The sequence below is a fragment of the Strongylocentrotus purpuratus genome, unplaced genomic scaffold (genome assembly GCF_000002235.5).
Source record: "Strongylocentrotus purpuratus isolate Spur 01 unplaced genomic scaffold, Spur_5.0 spur5_scaffold_6, whole genome shotgun sequence".
In the NCBI taxonomy this organism is placed as follows: Eukaryota; Metazoa; Echinodermata; class Echinoidea; order Camarodonta; family Strongylocentrotidae; genus Strongylocentrotus; species Strongylocentrotus purpuratus.
In genome coordinates this window covers 31,233,936-31,250,747 of record NW_022145612.1, presented here as the reverse complement: position 1 = coordinate 31,250,747, position 16,812 = coordinate 31,233,936, and the positions used below count along the sequence as shown (strand labels likewise).

General features: G+C 37.7%; 1 protein-coding gene across 1 annotated transcript; it reads left to right on the top strand.

Moving 5' to 3' along the window:
* Positions 1–923: 923 nt before the first annotated feature.
* LOC752818 (protein KTI12 homolog) lies at positions 924–16,573 on the top strand. The gene is made up of 9 exons (XM_031000534.1): positions 924–1,192; positions 4,949–5,000; positions 6,003–6,055; positions 8,120–8,175; positions 10,300–10,379; positions 12,072–12,231; positions 13,820–13,882; positions 15,079–15,147; positions 15,289–16,573. Exons 1-9 carry the CDS (start codon positions 1,042–1,044, stop codon positions 15,430–15,432), a joined length of 828 nt encoding a protein of 275 aa, XP_030856394.1. The 5' UTR covers positions 924–1,041; the 3' UTR covers positions 15,433–16,573.
* The last annotated feature ends 239 nt before the right edge of the window (positions 16,574–16,812 follow it).

Sequence of the window (16,812 nt, the reverse complement as noted above, 5' to 3'; positions counted from 1 at the left end):
ATGAAGGGCAAAATAAGAGTTGTGAAGCGGCCCTATACCGTTAATTTAAAATTTGACTGTTTAGTATATAGCATCTATTTGAAAGACATCCAAAATATTGTGCCCTTTTTAATTTTTTTCAAAAAGCAGGGGCTGTTTGTAACGTTTAACTTTGAATCCGTGGCTCGAGATTTTATGCGGCCGGCCCGGCCCCCTCTATTCAATAACGTTTTCCAAGCCTTCTGGAATGACCCCAAATCTCCCGATTACAGTTTTTCCCTAATATTCGTCGTTACTGTCACTTAGCGCCATTTCCTTGTCTTTCCCCCTTTCTCACCCGACTTTTTTCTTCCCCTTCCCACCTTCCCCCTCCCCCGCCCCCCCCCCCCACCCACTCAGTGTTATCTAGGGTACGCGCATGTATGTTCCCTCTCTTAGTTTAAAAGCACCCCTTTATCTTCGGTGTGTAAAGTCAGAGCGGGCCGGATTTGTGTGTATTACGGGCCGGACTTTGTTGCGTGAAAAGTAACCCTTTATCGGAAATTTTGGGAACACAAAATCGGTCCCTCCGACCCCGGAGTGGGAGTGAGGTGGGGGGGGGGGGGTATCTTCTTCTTTTTTCTTTCTCTCTCTCTTCTTTCTTTTCTCTTCTCTTTTCTTTTCTCTTCTCTTTTCTTTTCTCTTCTCCTTTTTTTCTTCTCTTCTCCTTTCTTTTTTTTCTCTTTTTTTTGCGCCGCCAATAGGGGGGGCCGCGGCCGTTTCGGCCCCCCCCTGGATCCGCCACTGGATGTAATGATTTCCATACGGTAGTGGATTACATGTAACACTATTAAAAACAGACCTCTACAACTAGTACGCACACGACCACTATTAGTCTGTAAATCAAGACCCCTTTTAAAAAAAAGCCCCAATCTGTGCCGCATAAAAAAATAACGCGGCCCGGCGCGACCGGGCGACGTGTTATCACTAGCTCGACGATCGACTCGACTCGTGAGTGAGATTGTGAATTCTGAAATTCTGTGCGGTGATCTCGTGCTGTGTAGGCCTTATTTTGGCTCGATTATGCCGTTGGTAATTATGTGTGGGTACCCGAGTAGCGGGAAGAGTAAACGATCTAACCAGCTCCAGTCATTTATTGAATCATCTACTGACAAAAAATGCCTTATCATTAACGACGACAGCTTTGGAACAGACAAAAACGATGTCTATGCAGGTAAGTGGTTGAAATATCTTGTCCCACGTATTGTATTCTGTGTTAGCTTAGTCATGTCCATATGCTATCCCAGTTTCTATCCACTCCAGCTCCAGTAAAGCATAGATATTAGATAGAGTCGATGCTAATGCATATTGACCTCTAGCACTGAGAGACAGGTATAATACACAAATAGGCCTACACACCACACACAGACTGCACACAATAGAACCGATGTGGCTGATCGGCAAATTTGACACTAGATCTAGACTTACATTTTCAATTTTTAAATTATTCTTTTCAACATCAGTATAGAAGTTGAAAATTGTATTTTACTGCTATTTAGGTGTCATCAATTAACACTAAAGTACTGATTTTGAGTGAAATCAGTTGAGTTCTCTCCACCAGGGGTTCTGAAGATCCTGTCTGAGCTAGCCTTAAGGGCTCTCTCGAAATGTTTTTTTAATGATATTATTCGAGAGAGCCTTAAACGGCTCCCATACCCCTGCACGGAGAGGCATGTAAACAAAACTCAAAAGTGGTCCAAAATCACACTTTCGCGCACCCGACCAATATTGGACAGTGGCTTTGATAAATTTTGTCCGAGTTTTGGTCTTAATTAGCGCTTTAATTTCAAAATCGGATCTAAAAATAACAAAATAAGAGCAATTTTCTTACCAGACCGATACAGCTCAGCTCCCTTTTCACGTGTACCGTGTGAATTCACGATGTCTACACAATGGTGATGACCTCTGACTAGCACTTCGTAAATGTGCTGCTTCCGTATAATGCGCTGAATAACACTCATACAGCGCATTATACGGAAGCAGCACAATTTACCCACAATTACGGAAGTGCCAGTCAGAGGTCATCACCATTGTGTAGACATCGTGAATTCACACGGTACACGTGAAAAGGGAGCTGAGCTGTATCGGTCTGGTAAGAAAATTGCTCTTATTTTGTTATTTTTAGATCCGATTTTGAAATTAAAGCGCTAATTAAGACCAAAACTCGGACAAAATTTATCAAAGCCACTGTCCAATATTGGTCGGGTGCGCGAAAGTGTGATTTTGGACCACTTTTGAGTTTTGTTTACATGCCTCTCCGTGCAGGGGTATGGGAGCCGTTTAAGGCTCTCTCGAATAATATCATTAAAAAAACATTTCGAGAGAGCCCTTAAAGCTAGTCTGAGCTTGATGTTCTTCAAGCCATGGGTCCTGACCAAATCCCAGCCAGACTTCTGAAGGGACTTGCCACCGAACTGACACCTGTGTTCACCTTATTCTTCCAAGTCTCCCTTAACCAGGGTGTCATACCGGATGAATGGAAAATGGCGAATATTGCTCCAATCTTCAAGAAAGGTGACCATAGCAAGCCAGAGAACTACAGGCCTCTCTCTCTGACGTCAGTGACCTGTAAAGTACTGGAGCACATCGTTCTAAGCAGCATCATGAGCCACCTTGAAGACCACAATATCTTGTCTGATGCACAACATGGATTCTGCAAGAAACGATCCTGCGTCTCCCAGCTTGTTCTTGCTGTCCAGACCTCGCCAAAGCCATCGATGACAGAGAACAATTGGTTATGGTACTCCTTGATTTCTCCAAAGCATTTGACAAGGTTCCCCATGGAAGGCTGTTACACAAGCTTCAATTCTATGGAATCCGGGTCTATTCCGGGAACACACACACACACACACATGGGTTTCTGACTTCTTGAGTAACAGGACCCAAAAGGTTGTGCTGGAAGGATCCATCTCCAACACCAGCCGAGTAACATCTGGCGTCCCGCAAGGCAGTGTTATCGGCCCAATGCTGTTTCTGCTCTTCATCAACGATCTGCCAGAATACCTGTCCTCAAACTCAACAGCCAGGCTCTTCGAAGATGATTGTATGCTACATGAATACAGCAACATCAAGACAGAGGAAGTCTTCAGGAAGATGCCCTATGTTTCCAAGAGGATCTTGATTCGCTCCAACAATGGGAGCGTGATCGGCTGATGAAATTCACCCATAGAAATTTCAGGTTCTCCATGTCACCAATAAACGCAAACCTATCATCATATCCTACTCCATCCACGGACATACCCTAGATGACAAAAATACAGCAAAGTATCTAGGTGTCGAGTTGCAGAAGAACCTCAGCTGGAAACACATCAACACTGTCACCAGAAAGGCCAACTTTACCTGTGCCTTTCTTCAAAGGAATATGCAACCATGTCCCAGATAGGTTAAAGTGCTGTGCTACAACACTCTCCTTCAACCAATCATGGGAGTACGCCAGCATCATATGGGACCCTCACACGCAAGCAAACATCAAGAAGCTTGAAATAGTTCAATGACGTTTTGTCCGCTTCATCTTCAATGACCACCGCAGGACAAGCAGCGTAGCAGCCATGCTGAACCAGCTCAAGTGGGCAACATTACAAGAACACAGGGCACAGGCTAAGGTGGTGATGATCTATCACATCATCAACTCGCTGATGGACATCCCACACACCTCCCTCGCAGTTCCTTTTGCCAGAACGCTGGTCTACTAGAGGAGCTTCTTCCCGGATGCTATAAGACTCTGGAACTTCCTCCCTCAGAACACTGTTAATTGTACCTCTGCTATCAAACACCTTCAAGCAAGAGGTACAAAAGACCCAGCTCCGCTAAAACAATATTTGTTTTTACTCGCACTCAGTTAACTGTACCTCTTATCAAACTTACAGCGTGTCCACACACAAAACAATTTATTTTGAAACTCTATAACGAAACATCGTATAAAGAATCATCGTATAAATTTCAGAGTGTCCACACACAAGAAACGTCGTATAAATAATCATTGTATAAATTCCAGGATGTCCACACACAGAAGAAAGTAATCCTGAAACTCTACAGCGAAATGTCGAATAGGTGCGCAGTTTGCTACTGCGGTCATGAAATGGAAGCGAAAATGAGAGGTCTGGTCTCCTTTTGAGGTCACGTTAAGCACCGCCGAGTTAGTTACACTAGTTACACTCCCCCTGTCCACACACAACATTTTCCGTGATTAGGCGTGATTAGGCGTGATTCTTTATTGAGTTTCAGTTCGAAACGATGCCCAAACCTGCGTTTCGTTAGACTAGTTTCATTATTAGTGAGCGTCCACACACACAATTTTCATCGTAAAACTATCGCGAAATGGTATCACTATCGCGAAACGGTATAGCTAATCACGCCTAATCACGGAAAATGTTGTGTGTGGACAGGGGGATTGTACACACATCTGCACTGCACCTCAACAGTACGACAGTACACCTGACGGTGGCCTGTACTGCAACTGAAGAAGAAGAAGTTTTGTTTGAAATGTTGCGAATCAATAAAACAGCTTTTAATACACAGCCAGGATAGTAATGCAGCTATGTGTGTTTCTATCCATTTGGTAGTTTCAAAACTTTTTCCTTTTTTGTTTCTGCTTTAGTCCAAAACTAACATACAAATGATTCAATGGTCTAATCCTGTCGCCCGTTTCTTGACACTGTCATAAGTAATATGTGTTTCTCAGGGACATATTTGTGAACTTAGAGTTAGACTTATTTATGACAGTTTTCAGAAACTGCCCCCTTGCCTTGGTCTCTGGTTCATTTGACTTCTTGTTGTGATTGTGTGCTTGTTTTCTTTTTCTTTTTTAATTTTAGAACAGGTACAACGTGTTATGTGGACCATTTCCCGCAGTTAACTAACACTACAAACTTCATCCCAAACAAAAAAACAATTTGAAAGTAATTTTCTTTATCTTTCATTACTTGCATAGATTCCAAGAAAGAAAAAGATGCCAGAGGAAAGCTCAAGTCATCAACTCAAAGGTAAAGCTCAGTTATAAATGTAATCAAGCCTTACACAGCGTTGACAGCAATATGTGGCAAATACTGAATATATCGCTTATATAAAAAATATATTTGGTGTTATAAAGACACTGCCAAATTGTCTCACTCCATTTCTCAGAAAGCTTCATATTGCTTTCTTTATGGTACATTTGTTTTTTATTGCACTTGTCTTGCCAAATAGGCAACTCTGTGAGGTATTTTGCAAGCTCCCCTCCCATTTACCCTGTACTAAAGAACTTCAAAAATGTATAGTTTCCCCTACCAAAATTTTCAGTCGTACATTCACCCTAAATATGATTGTTTCAAATATGTTGCTATACAACCCCTGTATGACAGAAATCTATTTCATCATCAATAACTAAGAAAATGCAGTTTATAAGATTTCCAATACAGAACAAATTGGAGAGGAGCTCGCAAGATACGTCATAGTGTTGCCAATTTGTGTTTTACTGATGACAGCTTCAAAAATGTGTAATTTTCCTTTTTTTGATATTGCTCAAACTTTCAGCAATTTGTTTCTCTCATTTTCCTGCTTTTATTGAAACCAACCTAATATCAAGGTGGACTTCCCCTTAAACTATACTTACAGTCTTATACATGAATGCATAAAGTAAATACTGATTAAAATGTAAAAAGAACAACTTTAGGCACAGGCTACCCAGAAGAATCATACTTTTCAGAGATATTAATTTTTCAATAATAATAACGGTAACAATAATAATTATAATAATATTAATGAAGATTATAATGATGATTATTAATAATAATAAGTATAATAATCATCATCGTCATCAAAATCATCATCGTCAATTTGTAGAATATTCTTGGAAGCACAGGCAGCAACATTCACCTACTTTTAAATGTTGTTTATGAAATATGAAATAGGGCCAAATGGCGAGGAGACACATGTAACTCTGGGATCTTGCTTCTTTAACACATGGTTACTCAGATTATATATATGACAATGTTGATTTCTTTCAGATTGCTTTCTAAAGATGATCTTGTCATTTTGGACTCCCTGAATTACATTAAAGGTAAGCCTGAGACGAGAGAGAGGTGATTTCTTTCAGATTGCTTTCTAAAGAGAATGTCCCTAGGTGTAAACATTTTCAAGAGTCCCATACTTGTTTGTCACACAGCCCAAACTACCCCAGTCCTGGAGTAGAGAGAATCATGTGATTACAACAGGCCTGATAAAAACCCGATTTAAATCGGTTTTCCCATTTTTAAAAAAATTTTCCCAATTTTTTTTTCTTACCAATTAAAAAAAAAAAAAAGATATTTTTTTTCTTCTTCCCTCTTTTATCCTGATTTTACAGATTTCCCCGTTATTTTTTCTAATCTTCCCTATTTTGCCCTATTTTTTCCCCAATTTTCTTACTCGAAAGGGGGGAATATTGTTAGATGCCATTTTTTCCCCGCGAATCCTCTTCCCTTTTTTTTACTCAAGGGGGGCGTGGTTGAGGGGAAAACAAAAAACCTATTTTTTTTTTAGTGCTCACTATCCCCCTGTTACAAGGAAGCCTGTCTGATTAGAGATGAATCAAGGAGAAAATTTAGCATTTTGATTTTTTTTTCTTCAATGTTTAGCTTAATATTGCATTCTATTCCAGATTCAAACTGTTTTTTCCCTAGGAAATCTGTACTTGGTTATTATTCCCACTATGTTTGGGTGGAAATGTGTGTTTGGATCTCTCACGAGGGAGGTTCATGATCCTTACTGTCATGACATAGTGGTTGAGGATGTGGATACTAGCTTTTACTAATTTCCCTCTGGACCAAATTTACATTTTATAGGAGACCCCCCAAAATGGAAAGTTATTCATCCCCAGACCTGAGATGTATTAGTCTAGATTTGTGTGGAAAAGGTCATTCTATTATTGTAATCCGGTGAGTTTATGATAACAAGCAGACATGCTGGGTGGGCATGGTTGGAGATTAACGCAACTAATGAATTTGTTAGGATATCCATCCAATGAAGTTATCTTTGGAAAAAGTAGCTTACAGCTTCAGAGAAAACTATAGATTTAATTTCCTTGTACGGTGTGGAGGAAATGTAAATTGTTCACTGCCATATCGTTTGGATTGAATTTTGACAGAGAGAAACAAATTATCCATAATAATATTTAGCTTTTATATAACCTCTACTACCTGGCAACCTGGCTATCTGGCTGCCACCGTCAGTTGCTGGCAATTGGCGACCACATCTGCATGTCTTCTTGTTGTCTTTCTCCATTTGTTTCTATCCTGTGCTAATCTTTTGGCTTCTGAATATGTGAGACCTGTCCATTCTTTGATGTTATCAAACTGCTGCTTTCTCTGTCTGCCTCTTTTTCTTTTTCCTTCTACTTGGCTTTCTATTATTTGTGCTGCTAAGGGGCTCCCACTGCCATGCAGAATGTGTCCAAAGTAACCCATCTTGAGGCGGGCCACTTTTCCAAGGAGATCTATTTCTGTGTTTAGTTCTTGTAGAACTCTGGGGTTAGTTCTTTTGTCCTTCCAGCTGATCTTTAGCATTTTCCTCCAGAACCACATTTCTGCTGCGATTTTCATCGGCTTTGAGCAGTGTCCAGCTTTCAGCACCATAAAGCAAACTAGCAAAGCACTCCAAACCAGGGTTTTGACCAGTTTTATTTTCAGGCCGGTTGACATGTTCCTGTCATACCAAAGTACATGCAGGTCAACCATTCTCTTCTTTGCTATGGCTATTTTTATCTTTATGTCACTGGTACAGCTGGCATCGCTGCTCTGTGTAGATCCGAGATATTTGAAGCTTTCCACATCTTTGACTGTTCCCCGTCGATCTGGATGCTACAATCGGTATCTGAGGTTTTACCAGCAACTAGGAGTTTAGTCTTTTTAACATTTAAATGCAAGTTTTTCGCCAGCATCGTTTACTGCATGATTGAGACTATCAATTCCATCTTTGGAAGATTCGAAAAGTGCTGTGTCGTCAGCATATCTGAGATTTGAGATGTTTTTGCCACCAAATTTAACCTCTCCTACCATTTAAAAAATATTATTAGGCCCTATTACTTTTGAAGTTGTTGTAATTAAAGATTTTTTACATGGTGTAATATTCTCTTATTTCTGGCTAGGTTTCAGGTATGAGCTGTACTGTGCTGTTAAATCATCTCAGACTCCTCATTGTGTGGTGAGTATTAACATTGCTCTGAGCAGGGATTTTAACTTTGGATTTAATGTTTGGTTTGGTTGTTTTTTTTACTGCACAAACCAAGAGCAACATTTGTTACAATGTATTGTTTTATCAGTTTTATATATTGATTCATGTTACTTAACCCTATCTAGTCTGGAGGGGGGGGGGGGGGTTTAGAAGCCCCCCTCTACATTTTTCGCGATAATTTTTTAACGCAATAAAAATCTTGCACTGAAATTGTATGCCTTTATTCTTTCGAGTCTTGCACATCTTTTGAAACAATTTTTTTTCAAAAATCGGACCTACCGTTGAGTGTCAGCCTGAAAATCGTTCATTTTTGTGATTTGTGTACAAAACATGGGAAATCTTATTTTTCAAAAAAAGAGATAAAACATTGGTTATTTGGTCTTGTTTATAGTTTGGGTGTTTATTTTGGGGGTCAAAATAGTTGGATTATAGTTAGAAATGAAATAAAACAACAATAAAACCAGGCTATGCAGCTTCACAATAGCCCAGAATAGATAGGGTCAAGAAAGACAATATGTTTCTATGTCAAATGAATCTTAATCTCTTTACAGCTCAAAGTGTATGAATTAATGTCATGTTTTTATGTGTTTGTTGTCTCGGCCACTATACATTTCCTTGCACCATTGTTTTATACGAGCTGGAGACTAGCTAGAGGCTGCAATTTCACATTAGCAATCATATTGATTTAGCATGCACTTTTTATTTACAGAATAAGATGACAAACTTATACTGGTAATAGTGAAAATAATACATGACCTATGACTAGCTGTCCAGTAGTCTTGAAACAAGGCCACGTGTCTGATAGACGCCGAGCGACTATAACGAGAATAATCGTGAAAACCCGAGTGAACGACAGTGCGAGTAGGGCATCCAAGTAGCCTTTAGCAATCAAGGTTGGATTTCTTATGTTAACCTTCGTTTCCGACTGGAATTCTCTACCAAAATGGTAGCGTCCAATCAGCGAACGTATCCTTGCATATAGTATCCATCACACACACACACACACACACACAGTAAACTCTACGTAGTGCGAACATGGACCTAGCTACTATGAACTAAGAATAACATACGGGCTAAGACCACTGACCTCTACATGGAACGAAAACGAGTTGAACTGGTGCATTTTAGGGAAAGTCCAATTATCTCACTTATGTTTGTTAGCATAAGTCATCAAATGCTTCCTATTTTATTGTAATTTCGCCTGTAAAATAGATTTGAATGTGATATTTTGTATCTATCATTTATATGTTTATCTCATGAGCAAAACTTATTTACATCTTTTACCTTTTCTTTATACATGTTTTGATAATGAACGAATCAAGAACGAAGCCAACTGGGAGATGGTTCTCCTGATTGGTCAATAAATCCAAAGTAATGAATAATTCATGCAGAGCAGTAAAACCTACATTGCAAAAGGCCTCATGGCTACCGCCATTCGATTGCGTGTTCACAACGGGTCCCTAGATTCATCTCAGCCGCTGATTAGGGTGGAAAATAGCCAAAAAAAGAGTCATAGGCCTTGTCAGAAGGCTAAATCCCCACCTGCTGCGAGCCGAAGATGACATGATCCACAAATCCATGTTACAAATTGTTATTTTTTTACATGTATTTTTTTACATCTTTATTCTGTGAATAAAAACCTTCACCCCACATTGCAATTATTGTAAGATTAGTTGAAAATCTCATCAATTTACTTAATACCCAGGTAGGGATTATGTAAATTGAATATTCAAATACGGCAATTCCTGTTCACTCAGCAAATCATGAATGTATTATATCACCCTTAAAACTTTGTTTAAAGCTCCAAAGGATTTACCTCTCACAAATTGGAAGGCTAATTCCTGCGCAACCTGAATTTCATACCCTTTACAAAAGTGAGCAGTGCTCACCCAAGCATGAATTATTTTTGGACTCTTTGGTGTCATATGAAAGTTGAGTTTATGAGCTATCCATACATATAAAACTTTTCCCCCCCGAATCAAACATTTTTTATTCGGCAACCATTTCAAAAGTGTATAGTTTTTGGGGGGACGCACGGCATTGTAAAGTTGTCTTGTTTTATTACTTATTTCTACCTCTATTTCTCTGGAAAAGATTTTCTGTGATACTCCTGTTGAGGTGGCGACAACGTGGAATTCAGAAAGAGAGGATCAGGAAAAATATACAAAGGAAATGTAAGGTTTTTAATTTTATTATTCATAAGCATTTGGAAATCAGCAGAATAATCCATCAATTATTCCAGCTCGTAATGTAAAATTTAGCAAAAATTATCTTTCAATTTAATGGGATGAGTCAAGTAATTCTTTCTCTTTTGCAACTTTTAATCATCATGTACTTAGGCATTGGATTAGTAAAAACCACTGGGATAATTTCAGTTAAAAACACGAATGACAACTTGTTCCTTATGGACATCGAATCAGTTGGGTTTATCTTTTGGTTATAAAATGCTTTCATGTTTGGTTTATCTTTTGGTTATAAAATATTTTCATGTTTGGTTTATTTGACCTACTGGTCATCGAAAACTACAATTTTACTTGATATACTTGTAGTTCCATGAAGAAAATGGTAAGTTTTCAGTTCCCATTCATTTGAGGTTATTCATAAACACTATTTTCTACCGTAGTTTGTTATATCACTCTACTCATTCAACCAGTATGTGGAATGGGTAAAAGTATGTGGTACTTTAAGAAATGTAATTTTGTTTTTAATTATCTCATATCCAGTTGATCTTACTCCGGTTCAATTAACCTAGTTCAGATATGATTGAATGCCCTATTTGGCATTCATCTAGACATAGGAAGGACTTGAAAGAGTAAGTTCTTCTCGGTGAACAGTAATTTAAAACAATTTATGACCACCCCTGCAAAATGCAAACTTGAAAATCTAAACTTATGAAGCATTGCTTCATTGGGTTACCACACATTCTATTGTTAGCAAATAAGTCATTTTTTGCTGAACCCTATTTTGGCTAATCAACATTCAGACTTAACAAAAAAGAAGCTCTATAATGGCGGGTCCTTTTATCAGGGTTCCTTTTATTCTAGCTTTTTTTTCCCCATGCTGCATTACAAACAAATATGTCATACAAGTCGCGCCTTTGCAATAAAATTTTAAAAAGACGATAGGGACCACTGTAAAATACAGGTTATGTCATTATTCATCGAGACGTTTAATTCAGGCTCAGTGTCTGGAAGAAATATCAAAATTCCAGGTGATCTTAAACTTTGTCAATGACCGACATACTAACGTTTTATCCCAAGTTATGTTACAGAAAGCTTCATTGCATTAAAGCAGGGCTCTAGTTGCTTGATACTATTTTCTTTTTCACAGGGATCTGCATTGCCATGTTAGGATCTGTATGCAGTGGCCCCATGTTAATAACATTTTAGGATCTGTAGCCAGCTGTTAGGGGACCATATGTCCAGCGACTCCAGCCCCGGTGAAAGAAATGGGAACTCTTGTTATGGTTCTGGTAATTTCCATAGTGATATCCCTTCTACCGGTATATTTATTCTTTCTGTGGTTTCACTGCTATGATTAAAATATTATTCCTTGTGTTATTCTCAGGCCTGATAGAAACCTGATTTAAATCGGTGTCCCGATTTTTTTTTTTACCAGATTTTTTTTCTTCTTCCCTCTTTTATCCTGATGTTACCGATTTCCCCGTTATTTTTTCTAAACTTCCCTATTTTCCCTTATTTTTTCCCCAATTTTCTTACTCGAAAGGGGGGAATGTTGTTAGATGCCATTTTTTTCCTGCGAATCCTCTTATCTTTTTTTTTACTCAAGGGGGGCGTGATCAAGGGGGAAACAAAAAACCTTTTTTTTATTGCTCACTATCACCCCTGTATTCTATTTGTTTTTAGATTTGATGGTTTGGTGATGAGATTTGAGGCTCCCGTCTCCAAGAATAGATGGGATTCTCCTCTGTTCTCCATAGCTCCTTCAGATGAACTGCCATGTCAGGAAATATACGATGCCCTATTCCTCAGGAAAGCTCCTCCACGTAACTTATCGACAGTGTCTGTAAGTGATAGCATCCATGTCATTGTGGTTGGCAGTAGATTGAAGGAAAGAAGGAATCATGAAATATATGTCACAAGAGAATCCCTATGGCAATGCATTTTGGTCTCGTAGGCTGTGAGTCTCATGGCGTGCAGCTGATAATTTTACCTGTACTTGTATTTGATGAACAAAACTTTTGGAGCTTCTAATTACTGGAAAATGGTTTGGATTTCCAAAAGTTTGGATTTTTCATACTGCATGCATTATAATACCACAGTTAGATCATGTGGATGTGTGTGCTTGTGAGTTAGTGCTTTTCCCAGTGGCCTTCATCATACGAGCCTTTGGTTTCCATCTTTGCCTCTGCATTTCTAAACATCTCTTCTTTTTTTCTTGTCTTGTTTTGTTCAGGTGTTTGGTGGTAGAAAAAATATTGAATTATGCAATCTCTTGAACATTATGGAAAAATGTACCTAATTGTTGGATCCAAGTCATGTTGTAGTATAGTATTAATGACTGCTTTGAGAGAAATAGTTGTTTTTATAGGGAAGGTTAAAATTGTGCTATTGCCCCGAGGCCTGCCGAGGGCAATAGCCCAATTGTAACCTTCCCGAGAGCGTATAAAAACAACTATTTCTCGAATATTAAAGCAGTCATTAATACTTTTATATGCCGAAAACAAAAGAGTCAACTAATGACACCACCTTGGCCTTTCTCTAGTTTATCTGCACGGTTGTTTTTTATGAGTGTATCTTTGAGAGTAGACTAGATCTAGATTCTAGTCTAAGCAAGATATTTTTACAATTTTGGGGGTGGGCCGGCCCTGTGGGGAATAGAGAGAAGAACCTGCGCTTTCATATGACACCTCACTTATTGAGTATCACCTTCAGGATCACAACAGATAAAGGTTTGAATATCGAATTGAAAAAAAAAACTTGACTTTTTTTGCATGGTCGCGCAATGCACGTAGACTGCATAGAGACTGCATTGCGTGTAATCTCTATGGGAAGAATTTCAGCACACAACATCGGGTGCGCGATCAGAAACCCTGACAACTAGATCTATTTTCGTCTACGTCTATGCTGGTACTCCATTTCAGCAACTAAACGAACATGTTTATGGATAATTTCACGTACCTTTTTTGTTGTTCGTGCTGTCAGCGAGTCTTGCATTTGATAAGTTGAAATCTTTGGACAGTTTCTTTAGCCATTTTTGTCTTGTTTGGAATTGTCTTGTCTTGTATGAAAATACCGACCAATTCTTCGCACACGTACGGTATCCTCGATCGCTCAAACCACTTTTTAACATGTAAACCTATGGGGTAACCATGGAGACTGAACTATTTTCCCGGTAACCATGGTTACTGGGATTTTAGAACTGTTTTAACCATGGTTACTGGGAATTTTACAGAAATAGTTAAAGTTTATGAATGCAATTTGGTATATAAATTTATATATTTGAACTTTGTTTAGTTCTTTGTGATTACCATGCCCTGCACATGTTATCGTGTTATTATTATTTTTATGTTTGGAAATGAAAATAAGCGCAATAAATGACATGAATAAATCATATTTGTTACTGATCTTTATTCCTTTTCTTTCTTTTTTAGCAACCTCTGTCAGCAACTAATTTTCTATATGAACTGGACAAGAGAACACAGGAAGCAGTGACGGTAATGACTCTCAACTCTCAACCCACTAATGCTACTTGATTTGTTAACGTAAACGTTCAAGAGCTCAATCCTCAATTTTTGTTATCATTTTGTTTCCTTGAATACTAGGTTTAATATCTTATATCATAAATCCTTATGATTTTTTTTTTCAATGCATATTCATACTTTTTCTTAAGTTAAGGATAAATATAATTCAGTACATTCATATCATATATTAGAATACTTTATTTGAATAAATCAATTTTTGGTTTAAATTAAAGCACAGAAAGTTTAAGCCCAATTTCATTGAAAATCTTATTAAAGAAGTTCCTGAAAATGACATGCCAGAGCCTGATTGGATATGTCTTTGCGACACATAAAAGCTCATGGAATCGAATGCGATTATGCCAAGCATTGACAACCATTTTACTGATGATATAAGGAAAGGCCAGGATTTTGTGAAAGGAATAAGAAATGAAGTGGCATGAAAGATTACATTGTTTCTCGAGTATGTTACATAATAATATTTATGGTTCATTCATGCATACCACAACAAGACTACTGTAAAATTAGAATCTCCTGCACAAAAGTTAGCAAATTTTGTGAGTGTGAGTGAGTGTCATCCTGTGAAACCATGGAAACAATTCAATTAATGTCTTGAATACTATGTTTGTAGAACCTAACCTTAAAATCGACACCTTGAACTCCTAATTTGAAAGAATTCTTCAGCAAAGAATAATTATATTGTTTATACATACTGTTGAAGTTTAACTTTTTCTGAAGAGTTTGAAAGTGAGTTTTAAATATTGTCATATCGATTGCAGAATTTTGATTAAAATTAATTTCATTGATCAAAATATGTCCTAATGTCCATTTAGAGATCGGAATACCTGCCAACCCTTGCGAATAATCCAGAATATTAAGATTTTCTGGATTTGTAGGACCTAAAAATGCAGAATATTCAGATTTGTCTAAATTGCGTGCGTTGAATGGCTGCATGATCGAGCAGTGAATTTGTATTTGCTTTTTGGTACAGATTTACTGCGTATTGCCAGTTACACTGCTGCTGCAAGTGCAATTTCTTATTCTCGAAGGCATATACCGTGCTAAAAATTCCTAATTCTTATTTTCAAATGTTGGCAGGTATGGATCAGGGATTTGTATGTAATATTGTATTACCAGTATGTTCTGTTTTCTGCCGTTATTTTCATCAACAGACTCTGATGAGTGCACAGAAGACCAGCATACCAGGGGATGATATTTCAATACCAGGAGCTAAGGACAAAATATCCTTTTTAAATATGCACAGGAATATTGATAAAATGACTTCATGTTGAGATGCTGATTACTATTATTTATACATTATATTATACATTATTTAAATCCATGTATTCTTTGTTTATCATCCTTAACCATGGTATGTATACGTTCATCTAGCAAGATCAATCAACAATGCCGAGCTACAGAGGATAAGGAGGCAGTTCATCACCTACACCAAGCTACATGCAATAGAAGATATCTCCATGCTTGCAAACATGTTTGTCCAGTACATCAATAACAGTATTAAATGACCATGGGACATCTGGACTGAACTGTACTCATATTTGCAATATATTTAAAGGAAGTTTTTTAGAAGTGTGCTGAATTTTTTCAACCAGGCTTCTTTAACTGTTTGAGGTATATGAGCTCCACTATATTCCTGTCAGTGATCTGCTGGCAAAAGTGATGTAACGATGGTCCTGACAACACCAGCTTGGCCTGAAGAAGCCCTCATTGGTTAACTATAACCAGTACTTGTATTTTCAGCCGATGATTAGGTTCCGACAAGTTCACCTCTAGGATGGTCTTCTATTTGCATTTGCCTTGCATCCAGGTATAAATGTAGATGCAAAACTAATGTAACATTTACAATGGCATATTGGTGTCATGAGGTCGTGGTCTGGTGGAAACATCACTGGACTGTGGATCACATGGTGCATGGTTTGAGTGCTGCAGCGGCACTAACATCTTTTGATATTAATCAACATTTGCCACATTCTACCCAGGTGAGGTAAATGGGTAGAATTTGTAAGAGATTCCTTGAATGTTTGAGCGCCTTTTCATGGTAGCATGGGTAAAGCCAGGGTAACAATATGATTGCAGAGCCCTCAGGGACTACACAGTATTAATACTGAAGAGGCTACCCTGAGTAAACAGGACATATTATTATCATTATTATTATTATCGGATACAGACACTAATTCAAGGCTTAAGAATAAATTCATGCAAGTTGATTTTAAATATTAAGATTTGTTACTTCTAAAGCAACTATTAAAGTGCATCTTAGAAAAATCAATATTATTATAATCTATGGCTTATAAGCTTTCCGTTGATATATAATTCATCATATTTTATTTTTCAGTTTGGATATGGTTTTTAAACACAAAAATATAAATTGTCTTGATTGTTGATGAAGGAATATCATCATTTGGAAAAGAAGGGCATTCAAGAATATATGTGTTCATCATGTATTTGGTCACAGGCGTAAGAAAATGGTAATATGTGAACATTCATGCCCTCAAAATGCTGAACAGTGTTCAACGGTGATCAAGAATGTAAATGATGTAACTCAAAAAGTATGAATAGCTTATCGGTATGTCTGTATAGATTTCTCATATGTTACTCATAATTTGTGCTAAAATAATCTATTAAACTTGTTTTGATAAAAAAGAATAACTATTGAACAATTTTCTTTTATTAATACAAGTATGTGATATACATATGCAAAACAAAAACAAGAATGAGATGAAAGAAAGTGTCACAGAATGAGAGAGAGAGAGAGAGAGAGAATTAAAACAAAATGAAAGAGACGACACTAAAGATACATGCAAAGAGAGAGGGATATAATGAGACTATGGATAAATGAAAAGATAAAGAGATGGAAAGATAGATACATAAGGTGACATAATATG

Coding starts and splice junctions, on each gene's coding strand:
- LOC752818 (XM_031000534.1), top strand. CDS start 1,042: ATGCCGTTGGTAATTATGTGTGGGTACCCGAGTAGCGGGAAGAGTAAA. Junction 6,056..8,119: donor CTCCCTGAATTACATTAAAG/GTAAGCCTGAGA, acceptor ATTTCTGGCTAG/GTTTCAGGTATGAGCTGTAC. Junction 8,176..10,299: donor CTCAGACTCCTCATTGTGTG/GTGAGTATTAAC, acceptor TCTCTGGAAAAG/ATTTTCTGTGATACTCCTGT.